At 47.9% G+C, this 15,134-nt stretch overlaps 1 protein-coding gene across 2 annotated transcripts in view; it reads right to left on the bottom strand.

Annotated features, from left to right (window-relative positions):
• Positions 1 to 8,937, bottom strand: part of SLC35F4 (solute carrier family 35 member F4) — a 112,963-nt gene extending 104,026 nt beyond the window's left edge. For both annotated transcript variants that reach the window (XM_017831739.1, XM_017831740.1), the window contains exon 1: positions 8,786 to 8,937. In XM_017831739.1, coding sequence (XP_017687228.1) covers positions 8,786 to 8,888 — 103 coding nt within the window. In that variant the 5' untranslated portion in view covers positions 8,889 to 8,937. The remainder of the gene's footprint in view (positions 1 to 8,785) is intronic.
• Between the last annotated feature and the right edge of the window lie 6,197 nt (positions 8,938 to 15,134).

The raw sequence follows: 15,134 nt of genomic DNA, 5'->3' as shown, positions 1-15,134 counted from the left end.
AACTTAAATGAAAAAACAGGCATGGGAACTCTTCTTGTATCAGTTAAAAACAGCTCTGAGACAAAGAACAGCTTTAAGATTGCCAGAAACAGCAGGAAACATCATCTTCTACCCCTAGATCTGAATCCTGCTCCCTTGCTTTAGCTCATACAGAAACCAGAAAAGGAGAAAATCACCTTCTACTTTCTACAAAAGAACAGCAGAGGCACCTTTCTCACTCCCTCACTCCTCTACCCCTGCTCCAGCCCAGCTAAAGGCAGGAAAGGACAAACCCATTTTATCAAGAGTATTTGCAAGGGACATTTAGGAAGATTCAATGTGTTTTTAAAGTAATAACAGAAAGGTCTGTGGCAGACACACTGAAAGCATTCATTGTTGCAACTCAAAGTGCCCGGGATGCTCTCACTTACAGCTCTGCCACGGCTGTGAAAGCCATACCCTGGGTATGAGCTCACGAAACCTTGCAGCTTCTACCTCTGTGCAGTGAAATCTGCCACTCTGCAGAGGGGCCAGCCCAAAGTGAAGGCCACCAGGGAGTCTCACTTCACCTCACCACAACCAAAAAAAAAAGGTTTTCAGTCTCACTGAGTAGAGCTGGTCCACTTGGTGAATAATTTAACTGGTCAGTTAAGCACTTCACTTTTCCCACACCCCCTATTTGCCCATTTGCCACAGAGCGACACTGACCTTTTTCTTCCAGGCATTTTCATTACTCATTATTATGTGATCATCTAGCAGCAGGTTTATGTGAAAAAATTCCTGCCACCAATCCTTCAACAAACAGTAAAGCTGCAAGTTCACTTTCATGGGTGAATTCCCATGCAGGCAGTTGAGCAAAAGCCCATCAATTTCCAAATGTGCAGAAGAAATAATTGCGAACCTTTAAAACCACTATTAAAAAACAGGAATGCGAGCACTGGAAGGATAGAAGTCTGCCAGAACCATCTGTCACCTTGGAATGTTATTTTACAACATTTAACCAAGACCAAATACGCAGCTGCCTGCCTGAGTGGATGGGGAAGACAAAGTCGGGGAAAGAGTGCTGGAAGGACGGTCGAAATGAGGGATATCCCTCCTGTGCACTCCAGAGGAGTGAGCAGGACCTCATGGCATACCCAGGTCATTTCCTAATGTGTTTCCTAATGCTGTGTGCAGCAGCCACACTTTCAGGAAAAACAAGAAAAGAAGGAAGTGTGCAGCTCCACGCAGCCATGATGGTGTCAAGTTGAGTGAGGTTAAAGCCACCTCAGGTGAATGGAGCCAAGTGAGGCAAAGCAGCAGGAAACAGGAGCTGTGCCACCCGGGAGCACGAGGCACAGCCCATCCATCACCCAAAGGGCTGGGCAGTGAGGAAGCCTTTCTGCAAGAATCACAGAACCACAGAATCATTTAGGTTGGAAAAGACCTCTGAGATCGTTGAGTGCCACCTTTGATCATCGCCCTGACAACTAGGCACTCAGAGCCATGTCCAGTCTTTTCTTGAATGCCTCCAAGGATGGTGACTCCATCACCTCCCTGGGCAGTCCATTTAAATCCTCCACTACCCTTTCCATGAAGAAATTCCTCCTGATATCCAACCTGAACCTTCCCTGGTGAAGCCTGAGGCCATTTCTTCTTGTTCTGTCCCTTGTTCCCTGGGAGCAGAACCTGACCCCCCTGGCTCCACCCTCCTGTCAGGGAGCTGTAGAGAGTGAGAAGGTCCCCCCTGAGCCTCCTTTTCTCCAGGCTAAACACCCCCAGCTCCCTCAGCTGCTCGTTATAGGGCTTACCCTCAAGACCCTTTCCCAGCTCTGTTGCCCTTCCCTGGACATGCTCCAGCCCCTCAATATCTTTCTTGAATTGAGGAGCCTCACCAGTGCCCAGCACGGGAGGACAATCACTTCCCCAGTCCTGGTGGCCACACTCTGGCTGGTCCAGGCCAGGATACCATTGTCCTTCTTGCCCCCCTGGGCACACTCTGGCTCGTGTTCAGCCTCTGTCAAGCAGCGCCCTCAGGTCCTTTTCACTCTTAGTTTTCCAGATACTATCCCCTCAGCCTGGAGTGCTCCAAGGGGGTTGTTGTGGCCCAAGTGCAGGACCCAGCACTTTACCTTGTTGAAACTCATCCAGCTGGCCTCAGCCCATCAGTCCAGCCTGCCCAGATGCCTCTGCAGGTCCTTCCTACCCTCCAGCAGATCAACACTCCCACCCAGCTGGGTGTCATCCATGACTTTACTGAGGGTACACTCAATCCCCTCATCCAGATCACCAGTCAAGATATTAAACAGGACTGGGCCCAACTCTAAGCCCTAGGGAACACCACTGGTGATGAGAGAAGGGCTGGAGCAAATGAGCCCGGGAAGGGAGGGGAACCGAAAAACAGGCAGAGAGCACGTGTAGAAAGCTACCAAGGTGCTGCAGGCAGCTCTCCCACCCTCAGCACCAGCCCAGGTACAGCACCAGACCTGCTGTGCAGTCACCAGTGGAGGCAGAGATCGCTCCATCAAACTTTATGGCTTGTTCTGAACAACCTCTGGCAAATTAGCATTGCTCCCCCCGCCTTACTGCCTCAATTTTCCCTGCCAAATGGGGGTAATTTTTCTCAAAATCTTGGCATACTTCTTTATGAGGCACCTTTAAAGCTTGGGAAATAATTCTTATTTAAATACATAAGACTGAGTGAGATTTTTGGCCATTAATTTCAGCCTTCTGCTAATTTCCAGCCTTAATTTATTCATGGCTTGTTCATACCCATTTGTCTGTGTGCCAACACGCAGTTTCAGTTTAAATCACTCTTCTTTCCTACATTCCCTTGTTCATCCTCCCAGGATGTATTTGGAGCAGCAGCCCTGTTCCCACCCTGGCCAGCCTACACAAGCCAAGCTCTATCAGTCCCCTCTTCCAAGGATAATGTTCCTCATTGCCCTGCTCACAGTGTTGTTCTTCCCAATCTGAATCCATCCCTCCTGCCCACAGATGTGCAGAACTGCAGTCCAGTGCTGCAGTTTCACAGCTCGACTACCCGGAGATCTCACCCCAAAAGGCTGAATCAGTCCCTGAGGAAAGGCCAAGGACTGAACCAGTTTCCTCTCCTCCCAGCTAATGGGACCCCTCATCTTCCAAAACACTTGGAGTCCTGAGATGAGGGGAGGTCCTACATTCCAGCCACAAGTTTAAGGCTGCCATGCTGTCCCTTCCAGCACAAACAGAAATCCACACAAATGGCCCCATTCCATTAAAGAATACATACCTGGTTTTGCCAAAACCAGTCAGCAAAGGAGTATTTACAAAATCTGTTGTGCTGAAAGAAATTACTTCGTAAGTTGTTGCTACCAGTGCTGATACACAGCCACAATTTATTTTACCTGAACAGAGAGACAAACCTGTGAGGAGAAGCATCTACAACATCCTGTGCCATGACATGCATTTGTGCCCAAGAGTGGGGGAGGAAAATATTGTTAAACTGGCAGTTTAATTCAGCCCTCACTGTTGCACACCCTCCAAGGGAATAACCCCCTATGGACAATCTCTGTCCAGGGGGAAAGAAAGGGCTTTAAAATAAAGCTTATTTTGGGTTAGCCCTGCATCTGGTGTCCTTGCAACTCAAATGGCACCAGGTGACACAGGGGCAGCTGCCACAACTGGAGCCAAAACAGCCTCGAGACTTCAGCTCACACAGAGACTGATTCAGACACCACCGCCTCCCTCCCAGATCCCCCAAACACAGCTCCATGGAACCAGCCCCATCCACCAACAGTTCAAAGCACCTTTGCTCGACTGCCCCTTTCCCAGTCTCCCATTGTGTTTACTCTGCACAGGGAAGAGCTGAAGAAGCAGTTGGGAGCCTCCAGTAAACAGACAGAGACTTTGTTCCTCTCACTGGAAGTGACAAGCCACCAGGAGGGCAGGGTGTTCAGTAAGCAGAGATGATCTGGGTTTACCATGTGATTTGTACTGCAGCAGAGCTGCTGGCACAGCTGCTGTGATAACCAGGAGAAAATTCTCTCCAATGTTTCAGAGTTAGCTTTTCCCTCCACAGCCTTTTACTCCACGCAGAGAGCAAGAGCCAAGTTGTCAAGCCAGTGGTGCTGGCTCAGCATGCCACGTCTTATTAAGGCAAAGCAATTAAGCATGGACTTAACTTTAAACACATCATCAAAGCCCGGTGGCTTAGTGCAAGTTCAGACTTAAGCAGATGCTTAAGTTCACATTGCTGACTTGAGGCTGAACCTGCCAAATTAAAGCACAAAACCTTGCTTGAGCTGTTCTAGGGGAGTAAGAAAACACGTGGCTTATTCCTGACAGTGACTGTGCTAATAGTAGGGACAGGTTCAGCATTTCAGCCCAGGTGCCAAGCACTGCTAAGGTCACACTCTGGTGTAAGGGCTCTCCAGCTCCCTGGCAGACACGTCTGACCACGCGGCTGCACCACAGGGGTGGTCACCCCCTGTCACACTGTGAGCCCAGTGTCACAGTCCCACTGCTGCAGAGCCACGTGGCAGCACCTTCTCCTTCCAGGAGCTTACACAACTCCATGGTTTCAGGTCAGGCCTGAAGGAGAGGAGAAGGGGAGATCGTATCAGCACAGGATCGTGTCCAAAGGAACCTGTTTAAAAATCTGGCAAGCACCTGGTGGAGATGGGCACTCATAATCTGCTGTGGTGGGAATCAAATCCTCCAGACATGAGAAGCTCTCCAAACATGATTAAAAAAAAAAAAAAAAGGTGCTGCCCCACGAGATGAACTGGGTTTTTTTCAGTACATTGATGCTGTGCTTGTCCAGGCCTGAGAAAACAGCACTACAGAAATGCAGATCTGCGATGCCGAGAGCATCCTGCAAGACATAAGACTTTGTGGATGCTGGAAAGGCTCTGTCAGAAAGACATTACACAGACAGAAACTTGACTTGGAGGTGGACTTGGTGAAGTTGATGAAGATCAGAGACGGGAAACTTTGACTGGATCAGTTTTGATTCAGCGGAAGGCACAGGAGAGGTGTTAGGACAGACTTGAAGGAGAAGAACTTTGTAGTGTGAAAGTAGAAAAGGTTTCAGTACTGAGATGAAAGGCAGATGGGGTGGCAGTTGGAAAGGGTGAAAAAAAAAGAAAGAAAAACAAAAAACAAAGCCCACAAAGAAACAAACTCATACATACCCTTGAGCCTGCAAACATTAAATGTGATTGTATTACCAGCAAAAAAGTCAGAGAAGAATGAGAAGTTATGGCAAAGAGCTGGAGAGGGAACAGAATTTTCCACTGTTCATGGTCACTAACATGGAGCACCACCTGCAACCCCAGGACAGAGGCTGGAGCATCTGATCTACACCAGCACCATGTCCTGGAAATTATGGAGTAACTCCAAAGAAATTGACTGGAAGAGACACAGCCCCTCTTTCTTCCCACAGAAGTACAGGTTAACTGGGACCAGGAAAAGCCCTTTCCATTTCAGCACCAAGTGAGGGAGGGAAAAAAACATACTATCTTGTTCCAATTCCTGTGACTTATTAGGCAGGATATAGGAATTTTGCAGCATACATGGATGTAAATACCAGACCAAAATACATGTCTCTGCTTTTTTAGATGATTTACAGGGAAATAAAATAGGTATTTTCCTTCTCTAGTAACTTTTTAAAGGATAATTAAAAATGGTAAAAGTACCAAAAGACTCATCACGTGGACACTCCAAGTCTGAAGTGCACACAAATATAGATGAAGCAGAAGTCCTAGAAAACACTGCAGTTCTCTGTGATAACAGCTCCTGAACACCACAGTCCTCTGACATTACATTCCATGGCCATTTGTGACCAGTCCTCAGCCTTCACACACAGAAACCCCGGCATGGTCTCCTGTTAAACCACAGAATACTTGCTGATCTACTGAGGGAGGAATGTAAATCACCAGCACAGTTCACAGAGTCCTGGGGGCTTTTTGTCATTTTCCAGGTCCCCCCCCCAAGAGTGAGCAGAAGAGCAGCCACCCAGCCCTGCCTTCAGCTTTCCTCAGTAAATGTTCCTGTCCCTAGCTGGGCACCACAGGCTGGGGACAAAGATGAGCCTCAGGAAAGGTGGTGACCATCAGCAGGTTGTCACCACCCAAATGACATCCCCATCTGGTGCCTGGCCAGCCCTCTGGTCAGACCCAAGATGGCACAAAGCCATCCTGAGGGCAACAGCTCATCCTCAGGCACCCTTCAGACCCAGGCAGGAGTGAGGTGACAGCGTAAGCAGATGATTGCACCTGCCACAGGTTTGGGCACAGGGACAGGACAACAGCTCCTCTGCCACTGGGGAGGGCAGGGACACAACCCACCTGGAATTCTGAGCACACTGCACCCCACCAGCACCCTGCTCTCCAGCCAAAGGCACCAGCACTGTCCAGTTGCACTAAAACTGAATTTGGACAGCAGTGACAACAATCATGCCCTCACCTAAATAAACTGAGATATGAAGTCTATTAATAGTTGGTTGTACAAACTCCCCACCCTGCGTGTTTACATGTTGACAGTCCTGCTGCTGTGTGAACAATCAGCCGTGGCAAGAACTGTCAGTCAACAGAACTCTGAAGCAGCACCACTCTTGGCTAAAGCCAAGGCACAGGAATGGAGTAAGAACTCCAAGCCAGGACCTGCAAGAGTGACTCTCGCTGCCCAAATGACAAGAGGATGTATGTTCATGGTGCCTGAAGGAGGCCTGTGTTTAACCCAGGTAAGGACAGAACATCTTTGTGAAAACTGCAGAACATTAAAGTACTTTACAAACCCAAAACTCACAGCCACGAGGATAAAGCAGTCACCCACCAACTGCAAACACTCCAAAAATTATGAGGATGGTTCCAAAACTTATGAGACTTATTTAAAAACCGTTCGTAGCTCAGAAAGGGTTCATGCTTTTCATTTACTCAAGGGCATTTAATTACTGGGATACCTCTGAGTTATGTACTTGCAGTTTTCCTCTTCAAGCATGATGACCACAAATGTAGCTTATTTTCTTCAACCAGCAAAACCTGAGCTACTAATCCTTTTTGTTTTTTCCTCAGCACCCAGTCATCAAAGGCACAAAAGGCTGGGAAGCTTGCAACAAAATCCCAAGAGTCAGCACTTCTGAAAGCCTTGGCCTCTCCTGACACGTTTTATCTAATTTTAAGCAGATGCACTTTGTAGCATCTGCAGAACCTGGTCCTGGGCTGAAAGAGCTTCTCTCTGTCCGGGCAGTGCTCTCCTGGCATTGCCACTGCACCACACAGAGCACTTGCATTGCCAATACTGAATTCAGGTCTACAGATTGATGGAGAGTGGGAGTGTTGCTGCAGACTGAAAAATTGCATTCTGACACCAAAGAAAACTTGGGACAAAGTATTAAGCCAGAATCCTCACCCTTCTCTGGCAAATCACACTGTAGACATCGTCTGGAATTGCTGCAGAATTTGGGACACTGGTTTAACCTGGGTCAGACTTAAATAGTCCCTGGACTGACATACAGCCATTCCTCCAGATTGTTCTGAGCTTCTTCTCAACTCTTCTGACTACAGAAAAACCAAGTGACCTCACCAAATAAACGCCCATAACACCTGCCATGCTGTGAACATGCCACAGATAACAGCTGGATAAAACCACGGGGCTTGACTGTTGGATTTTTCAGATCCAACAGTGATGACCATCACACAAAGGAATCATTATTTCTTATTTTAAGTGTTTTCAGTGCATGGCTTTCCTCCATCAGAAAAATCCCCCAGATGTGTTTGTCTCACATTTAGCAGTTTCTTAACTGTGTTTTGGTTTATTGTTGCATTGGAGCTGGAGAGCACTGCACTGCCTGTTCTGGAAATCAGTTCACCCCCTCGATTCCGAGGGGAGTTTAAATATTCAGAAGAAAGTCTGTTCCTTAGTGCTCACCTCACCAAGGTGGGCTTCTTGCCTTTCCTTTCCCTCCCACCCTGCCACTTTGCCTCAATTCCCCTTTTGTTTTTTAAGCTGTGGTATGTTGTAGCTTTTGCCAACTGCAAAGCAACTATTAACACAATAAACCCCGATTGTATATGTTTCCTGGGTGGTAAAAATTAATAATTTCTTTCATCAGCCAAACTTTCTCCGTTGAACAGAGCTCTGGGACTGCCAGAATTCCAGAGAAACCCACTGAGGTCCTCCCAGCTGCTAGAAACCCGCTGCTACCAATTAAAAACTTCAAAAAGCAAAAGATAGGAAATTTCTGCAAGGACCAACTGCTTTAATTTCTGCTTCTTCGTTTAAGGGAAGTAGATAAATAAACACACACACACACACACACACACACAAGAATACCCCAAACCAACACCGAACTCCTAAATCACAGGAGTTTCGTATTAAAACGGGACGAAGGGAAGCCCCCATCGGTAACTCCCCACTTTTCTGGAAAAATCTCATTAGTTTGGGGAGGAAGATGAATAATTCAGGAGCTTCGCGCCGAAGCGCCCGCCCGGGGGGGACCCACCGGGACCGAAACTTTCCCGGTGCGGCGGGCGCGGGGCACCCGGAGAGCGAAACCCCCCCCACCGCGGGGGTGGAGGGCGAGGGGGGGACGGAAATTAAAAATAAACCCCAAAACAACAGCGAGAGGCCCCCGCTGCCCTCCCGAGCCGCGAAGTTCCGCGGCCGCACGCCGCCGCCGCCCCCCTCTCCATCCGCAGAGCCGCGGGGGACAGCGGGGACCCCACACGCACCCCGAGGGATGGGGCGGGGGGCATTCTGGGGGGCCACGGGCTCTGCCGACGCTTCCCTGCACACATACACACCCCCCCCGCGAAGGGCCGGGAGAGGCGGGAGGGCGCCTTACTTTTCTGGCTGGAGTATCCCGGGTAATATCCATAGTAGCCGGTGATGCGCAGGATCCGGTCCTCGATGGTGGCCACGCCGTTGGGCGCTGCCTTCCCATCCATAGGGGGAAGGAGCCGCGCGAGGGGCGGCCGGGCGGGACGGCGAGCGGAGCCGGGAGGGCAGCGGGAGCGGGAGGAGGAGGAATGGGAAGCGAAGGAGGAGGAGGAGGAGGAGGAGGAGGAAGGCGGCGCGGGCACGGCCGCCGCAGCTCGCGGTGCCGGCGGGGCGCTCGCTCTGCCTCCGCCGCCTGGTGCAGGACGGGCTCCGCAGCGCGGCTCCCGCCCTCTATGGATGGGAAAGGCAGCGAGTGGCTCCTCCGGGCCGCAGGTGGGGTGGGAAGCGGGAGGGTGAGGGTCGGATCCTGCCCCCGGCGCGCTGGGGCGTCTGTGTGTCCGTGTGAAGGGATGCCGGTGTCACCCTGTCACCCCCGGACCCTCCGCGGGACGCAGGGGGATGGGGAGGTGAGGGGGGCTTGCTCCGGGATGGGCAGCGCTTCCACACGTGCTGGGAAATGGGGTTTGGTGCAGGAGGGAAGGGTGTCTGGAATCACAGAGCTGCAGTTCCTCAGATCTGACCCCCTCCCAGGGGCTGCACGTGTTTCAGAGGAAGGAGAGAGGACAAATTTGGCCTCAGAGGACTCGGGGAGGGAAGGTTTCACCACTCTGTGAAATATAACTGTGTCTATGTCATAGAGTCATAAAATGGTTTGGGTTGGAAGGGACCTTAAAGACCATCTCATTCCAACCCCTTGTTGTGGGCAGGGACACTTTCCACTAGACCAGATTGCTCAAAGCCCAATCCAACCTGGCCTTGGACACTTCCAGGGATGGGGCAGCTTCTTTGGACAACCTGTACCAGGGCCTTACCACCCCCACAGTACAGAATTTCTTCCCAATATCCAGACTAACCCTGCCCTCTGGCACTTTGAAGCCATGTCCCCTTGTCCTGTTACTCCAAGCCCTTGTCCAAAGTCCCTCTCCACCTCTTTTGTAGCCCCCTTTAGGCAGTGGAAGGGGTCGTCTCAGCCTGTCTCCAGAGCAGAGGGGCTCCATCCCTCTGATCTGACATGTTCATCATGCCCCTCCAGAGGAGCCCATGTCTCTCTCTTTATCACTTGGAGGCACACTGTGGGAAAGTTCAGAGGAGGAGAAAGTATATCTTCTCTCAGCCACCCAGGCAGGTTGTACACCTTCTCTAACATCTCTCTGTAGGATGTCAACTACATCATTGCCTGCATTTGAAAAAAGAAAGGTGAGAAATTCCACATTTGGCTTTGTAACTCATTCCAGAGGCTAATGCTGTCTCTGATAACAACTGGGCTTTGAATTACTTGACTTTTCCTGCCACTGGTGCTCATTAGGCTTCTCTGTGCTAGACTGAAAAGACCATTAGCAACCAGCCTTTTTCCTTCAAGACGTATTTCTGTCTAGTAATAAATTAATTTTTTTCACTGTTTTGTGGCTCTGTCACACTTATCTTCACCTACTCCTATTTCATCCAGCCATTTTCATTAACTGGTTAAGACATTCCATAACCCTTCCTTCCTCCCCTGTTCACATTCACTTTTCTCCCTTCTGTGCTTGGCTAAATAAGCTGATGGCACAAAACCTCCTTTTATGAGCACAAACAAATAATAGATGTATTAAAAATAGCCGTCGCTGTGGCTTTGCTCAGGGAGTCATTAGCTGGTTAGTGTTTGCACAGTGCTTTGAAGATCAAGGTTTTCTGGTGGATGGGTGCAGATATAATAAATTCACTTACAATATTAAATACCCTTCTGATCTTGGTTTCTTGTCTCTTGCCCTGCTGCTGGGTAATTCTTGAGGGCAGTTACAAATCAGTGATATATCAACCACCAGCCACCAAAATAACCTGGGAATTCAAGGTACCCTTTTAGTCTAGCTATGAAATAAGATCAGAGGCTTTTAATGTTTTGCAACATATAGATCTGTTTGTATTTGCTCAACAGAAACACAGAGTCCCGCGTGGCGAATTTATGCCAACTGACACCAGATATTTTCTTTTGCTTCTAATCTGTGGGGTGTCATAAGCAGCCCACGCCCCTGGAGGATTTCACAGACCATGGGACAGAAGCAGCTGAGAGCCAGACCATGTATTATTTGGCTTTGAGAGGTGCTGGGTCAGTAGGAGCTGGTGAGGCTCTAAGCTCTTCTGCAAGCTTAAAATTCCCTGTCCTACTTAGGGAAGCACAGTTGATGCAAAAATCACTTGCCTGGTGTGTTGTGTGGAATCTCTGAACAAACTACAAGTCCCCCCCTTCCCAATTTCACCTCCAGTGGGAGTTGGTGTTATGAGAACATTACCAGCATTGATCTCAGCTTCAAAGTCAAATTTCGGGACTTAAAAGTGTTACTTTGAAGAGAAGGAAAGAAATGCCTGGTTCATTTGAAGGTTAAACTGATGTACCCAGAAACAACTCTAAGCTTCAAGCTTTCCAAACACCTTAGTTCTGGCTTAATTTTTCATCTCCTCTCTTCCTCTTATCCCTAGGCTTTCAAGGACATGCTGTGCATGTTTAAACACCACTAGATGATAATGTAAGCAAAGCCATTCTTGAAATTGCTCCTGCCTGTGGTTCCCTTCCAACATCACTCTGTGCAGTAGATGCACACTGGTACCCTCTGCCTCGTTGAAAGCTTGTAATGAATTGCAGCTTCGTATCGTTTCTGAATTCCTACTATGCTGACCATTTTTCTTTTCAGAAAACTCAGGCAAATTGCTTTTCCTGCAATTGGGTTTTTTACAAGTTAAAGGAGTGCAGAGGAAACCTCACTGAGCAAGATGTATGAACTACCATTTATTACCGAGAAAAAGAGATATGATGAGGGGCACATGGAGAGTTGTTTCCTCTCTTCAAGTTAACAGGTCCATCGAAGGCACTATTTGCATAAATATGATGAAGTGATTTTGCAGTGAGATTTGTCTATTTACCATTCTGTGAAAAATAAAACTAAGGGGTTGATCCAGAAAAGAGCTCTGAAAGCATCAATTTAACCTGGAGCTTCTCGTACAGGGTGAGTTTCCCCCAGAATCTACAAATGCCTGTCTTTCTCTAGGAAAAGAAAGAGCCTTACACTATTAATGGCCACAGACTTTGGCCACAGTGTTTTCAAAAAAGCATATTTAACTCCAGGCCATATGTTTGCAAAAATAACTTCTCAAGTGAGAGAACAATGTAAATGTCTCCTGATCATCTTGCTGATTCTGCAGACAGTCCCAGTGTCTTTTTTGCTGCTCACAGCTTTCCCAGACAGCCTCAAATAGAAAGGAACAAGAGTCTGGGTGTACTTTACAGCTGCCTTTCAGATCCCACTGGATGGGGCTGTCAGGAAACCACGAGTATCCTCACGTGAGCAGAGCCTGAAGAAGCAAACCTTTCCAGACCTTTCCTTACCTGCTTGTTTGCTGACCACATCAGCTCTGATTGTTTCTCCAAGGAGGCAAGAGGCATCATTTCCTCTGTTGCAGTCCCTTATTTGTGTTGCAGGATACCCTAAAAGACCCAACAGTGATTGCTCAGGGCTCCCCATGCTGGACAAACAGCCCAAAGGGTCATGGAATCATAGAATCATGGAATGGTTTGGGCTGGAAGGGACCTTAAAGATCATCTTGTTCTACCCCCTGCCACGGGCAGGGGCACATTCCACTATCCCAGGTTGCTCCAAGCCCCATCCAACCCCATCCAAGCCCCTTGAACACTTCCAGGGATGGGGCAGCCACAGCTTCCCTGAGCAACCTGTGCCAGGGCCTCACCACCCTCATAGCCAAGAATTTCTTCCTAATATCCCATCTAACCCTGCCCTCTGGCACTTTGAAGCCATTCCCCCTTGTCCTATCTCTCCATGCCCTTGTCCAAAGTCCCTCTCCAGCTCCCCTTTAGGTATTAGAAGGCCTCAGAAAGGTCATCCTGGAGCCTTTGAGGTTGGGATTTAGGGAAAGACACAAGACAAGAGTGATAGCAAAAATGCTTAAAGTGGTTGATCCTAAAGCGGGTCAACTACGGGCTTTGAGGAACACAACCCAGCTCTCTTCTTTCCCATGCCAGGTCCTTCTCCTTCACTACTACACCCTCCTCCACATACCTCCCCAACCCACCTGAGGTGAGAAAAAGGGGAGATTTCTGTCCATGAGTAGAGGCTGCTGCTAATCTTGTCATGTCAGCTCTTTGAGGAGGTTCAGGCCTAACTTGTTATTGAGAGCTATAAAAAAAAACCCAGGCAGCTTTGGTCTATCAGTGCCTGTTAATTCCTGAGTGCACCTTATCTGCGAGCCTGTGAACATGTGAAAAAATGAAAAAAGAGCTCACACAGCAAGGATTGTTTAGTGCCAAGTGAGTCTTTAAAGTGAAAAATTAATTACAAGTCGATCCTTCCAAATTAACAGTTTTCATTCTTCCAATACACTGATTTTTTTAAACAAGAATGTGTCGCTTTGGCTTGAACTATAACTCAGCAAGAATCTCTAAAAAGTCACGGCAAAGAGGACTTCTGTCATTTGGAGAACATTATTTTGTGTGTTATGGGCCCAGTTCTCCTTTCAGACAAGTCGTGCTGGTGTAAAACCAGCATAAACATGAAGAAGCTGAACCCACAGAAAATCGGTAGCATTTGAAGTTCCTCTAATTGTCCTCTTAAGTGGTGCCCATGAAAGCCACTGGAGCAAAGCCAGTTCTTTCTCACTCTGCCTCACACACACCAGGGATGAAGGATGGACTGGTCTCTCTGTTGACATCAAGGTCAAAAGGACTCATCGACAATACGAAACCATTTAGTGTGAAGATGCCTGGACCTGGCAGCTTGGCTTTAAGAGCTTTTCTCCCCCTCTGTTTGAAAACTGGGGAGATTCCAGCTTGGAACAAAATTTGAAGTCCAGTTCCAAAATATTGCAGAGCATCACCAGATATTAAAAGGTTTTGATTTGGCAAGGAGCGAGGCAGCTTTTTCGATGCCAGTTGATTTAATTGATGGGAGGCAGAACAAGAAACAAATCAATTCTTTCCAAAACTAAGACAAAAAGATGGTATTAAGGATGGAAGAGAAAGCTGCCAGAGCAGGACCCATGCTCCAAAGCAATTTGTGTGAATACATCCATGCTCTGATCCACTTGGGACACCAGGAGTCAGAGGGGCATTTAGCAATTGCCCCCACAGTGTATAAATTCACAACCCCCCAGCTTGGTACATTTATTCTAACTAAAGGTAGCAAGAAAGGAGCTTTCAGGGCACTCATCATTTCTGTTTACAAACAGCAAGGGGAGGTAGTTATTCCTCTGAGCCCACACTCAAACATTTCCTGGAAACATTTGTTTAGCAGTAGCACTGTCAATGTATTGATGCCTGTTTCAAAGAGGGGAAACAGAGAAGAGACTCAGTCCAAATTGCAGCTGGTTGTTGCAGGTATTTACTCCCTAAGGATCATCCAAGACACTTCTGCTCAGGCTCAATGACAAAAATAAGACTAACACTTACAGAACTCCATATAAATGCAAATAGCACATGGTTTCTGTGTTCTGCATCAACTTAAGATGGACTGAGACCTGTTTTTACAAAGTTTTTTGTCTTCCTTCTTTGACTGCCAGATTTAGCTGATACACAGGTTTATATCTACTGTTCCCCTTTTTCAACTCCCATTCTCAGCAAGGTCTGAGAATGATGAACCTCCACAGCCAGGTTCTTCTGCTCCTTTCAGTAGAGCTCTGACCACGAGTACCAACAGATCTTTCTTGGGAGTAGTGAGAATTCAGATGGACAAAGTCCAGCTGGACTTTCAGATTTCAGTTTGACTGTAAAGGTAGCAATAGGGAGGTGAAATTATTCTTTGTAGAGGAAACAAGGTAGTTTTTGGAATAAATCCATGATGGCATTTCCAAGGAACAACTTACCTGACCTTCCCATTCAAACCATGATTTTATCCCTGAACAGTCTTCAGCACTTACAAAGCATGGAAGGACTGAAGTTCCACACTGACTCAGGACTCAGCTGTGATGAAACCCACCCTGGTTTATGAGTGCCTGGTAAGATTTTATGTATTTATCCCTGCCCCTGGATCTGGAGGCCTGTGTCAATCCAAAGTGAACTGGCTGATGCACTGACATGGAAGTGTCTGGATGGCTGGTGATCAGGACAACACTGAGCTCATGATGTGCTGTCAGAAATCTCTGCAATCGTCTATGACAGTTTTTCAATTGCTTTTGACATCAGCAGGACCCACAACGTAACACACAGAAGAAAGCTGCAGTACTGGACAGTTTTCCTAAGCAGTTTTCTTACAGATGATCAAGTCCTGGCT

Source organism: Lepidothrix coronata, unplaced genomic scaffold (assembly GCF_001604755.1).
Source record: "Lepidothrix coronata isolate B3197 unplaced genomic scaffold, Lepidothrix_coronata-1.0 Scaffold196, whole genome shotgun sequence".
Taxonomy (NCBI): domain Eukaryota; kingdom Metazoa; phylum Chordata; class Aves; order Passeriformes; family Pipridae; genus Lepidothrix; species Lepidothrix coronata.
Note: the sequence above shows the minus strand (reverse complement) of the source record. Positions and strands in the feature narration are given on the sequence as shown.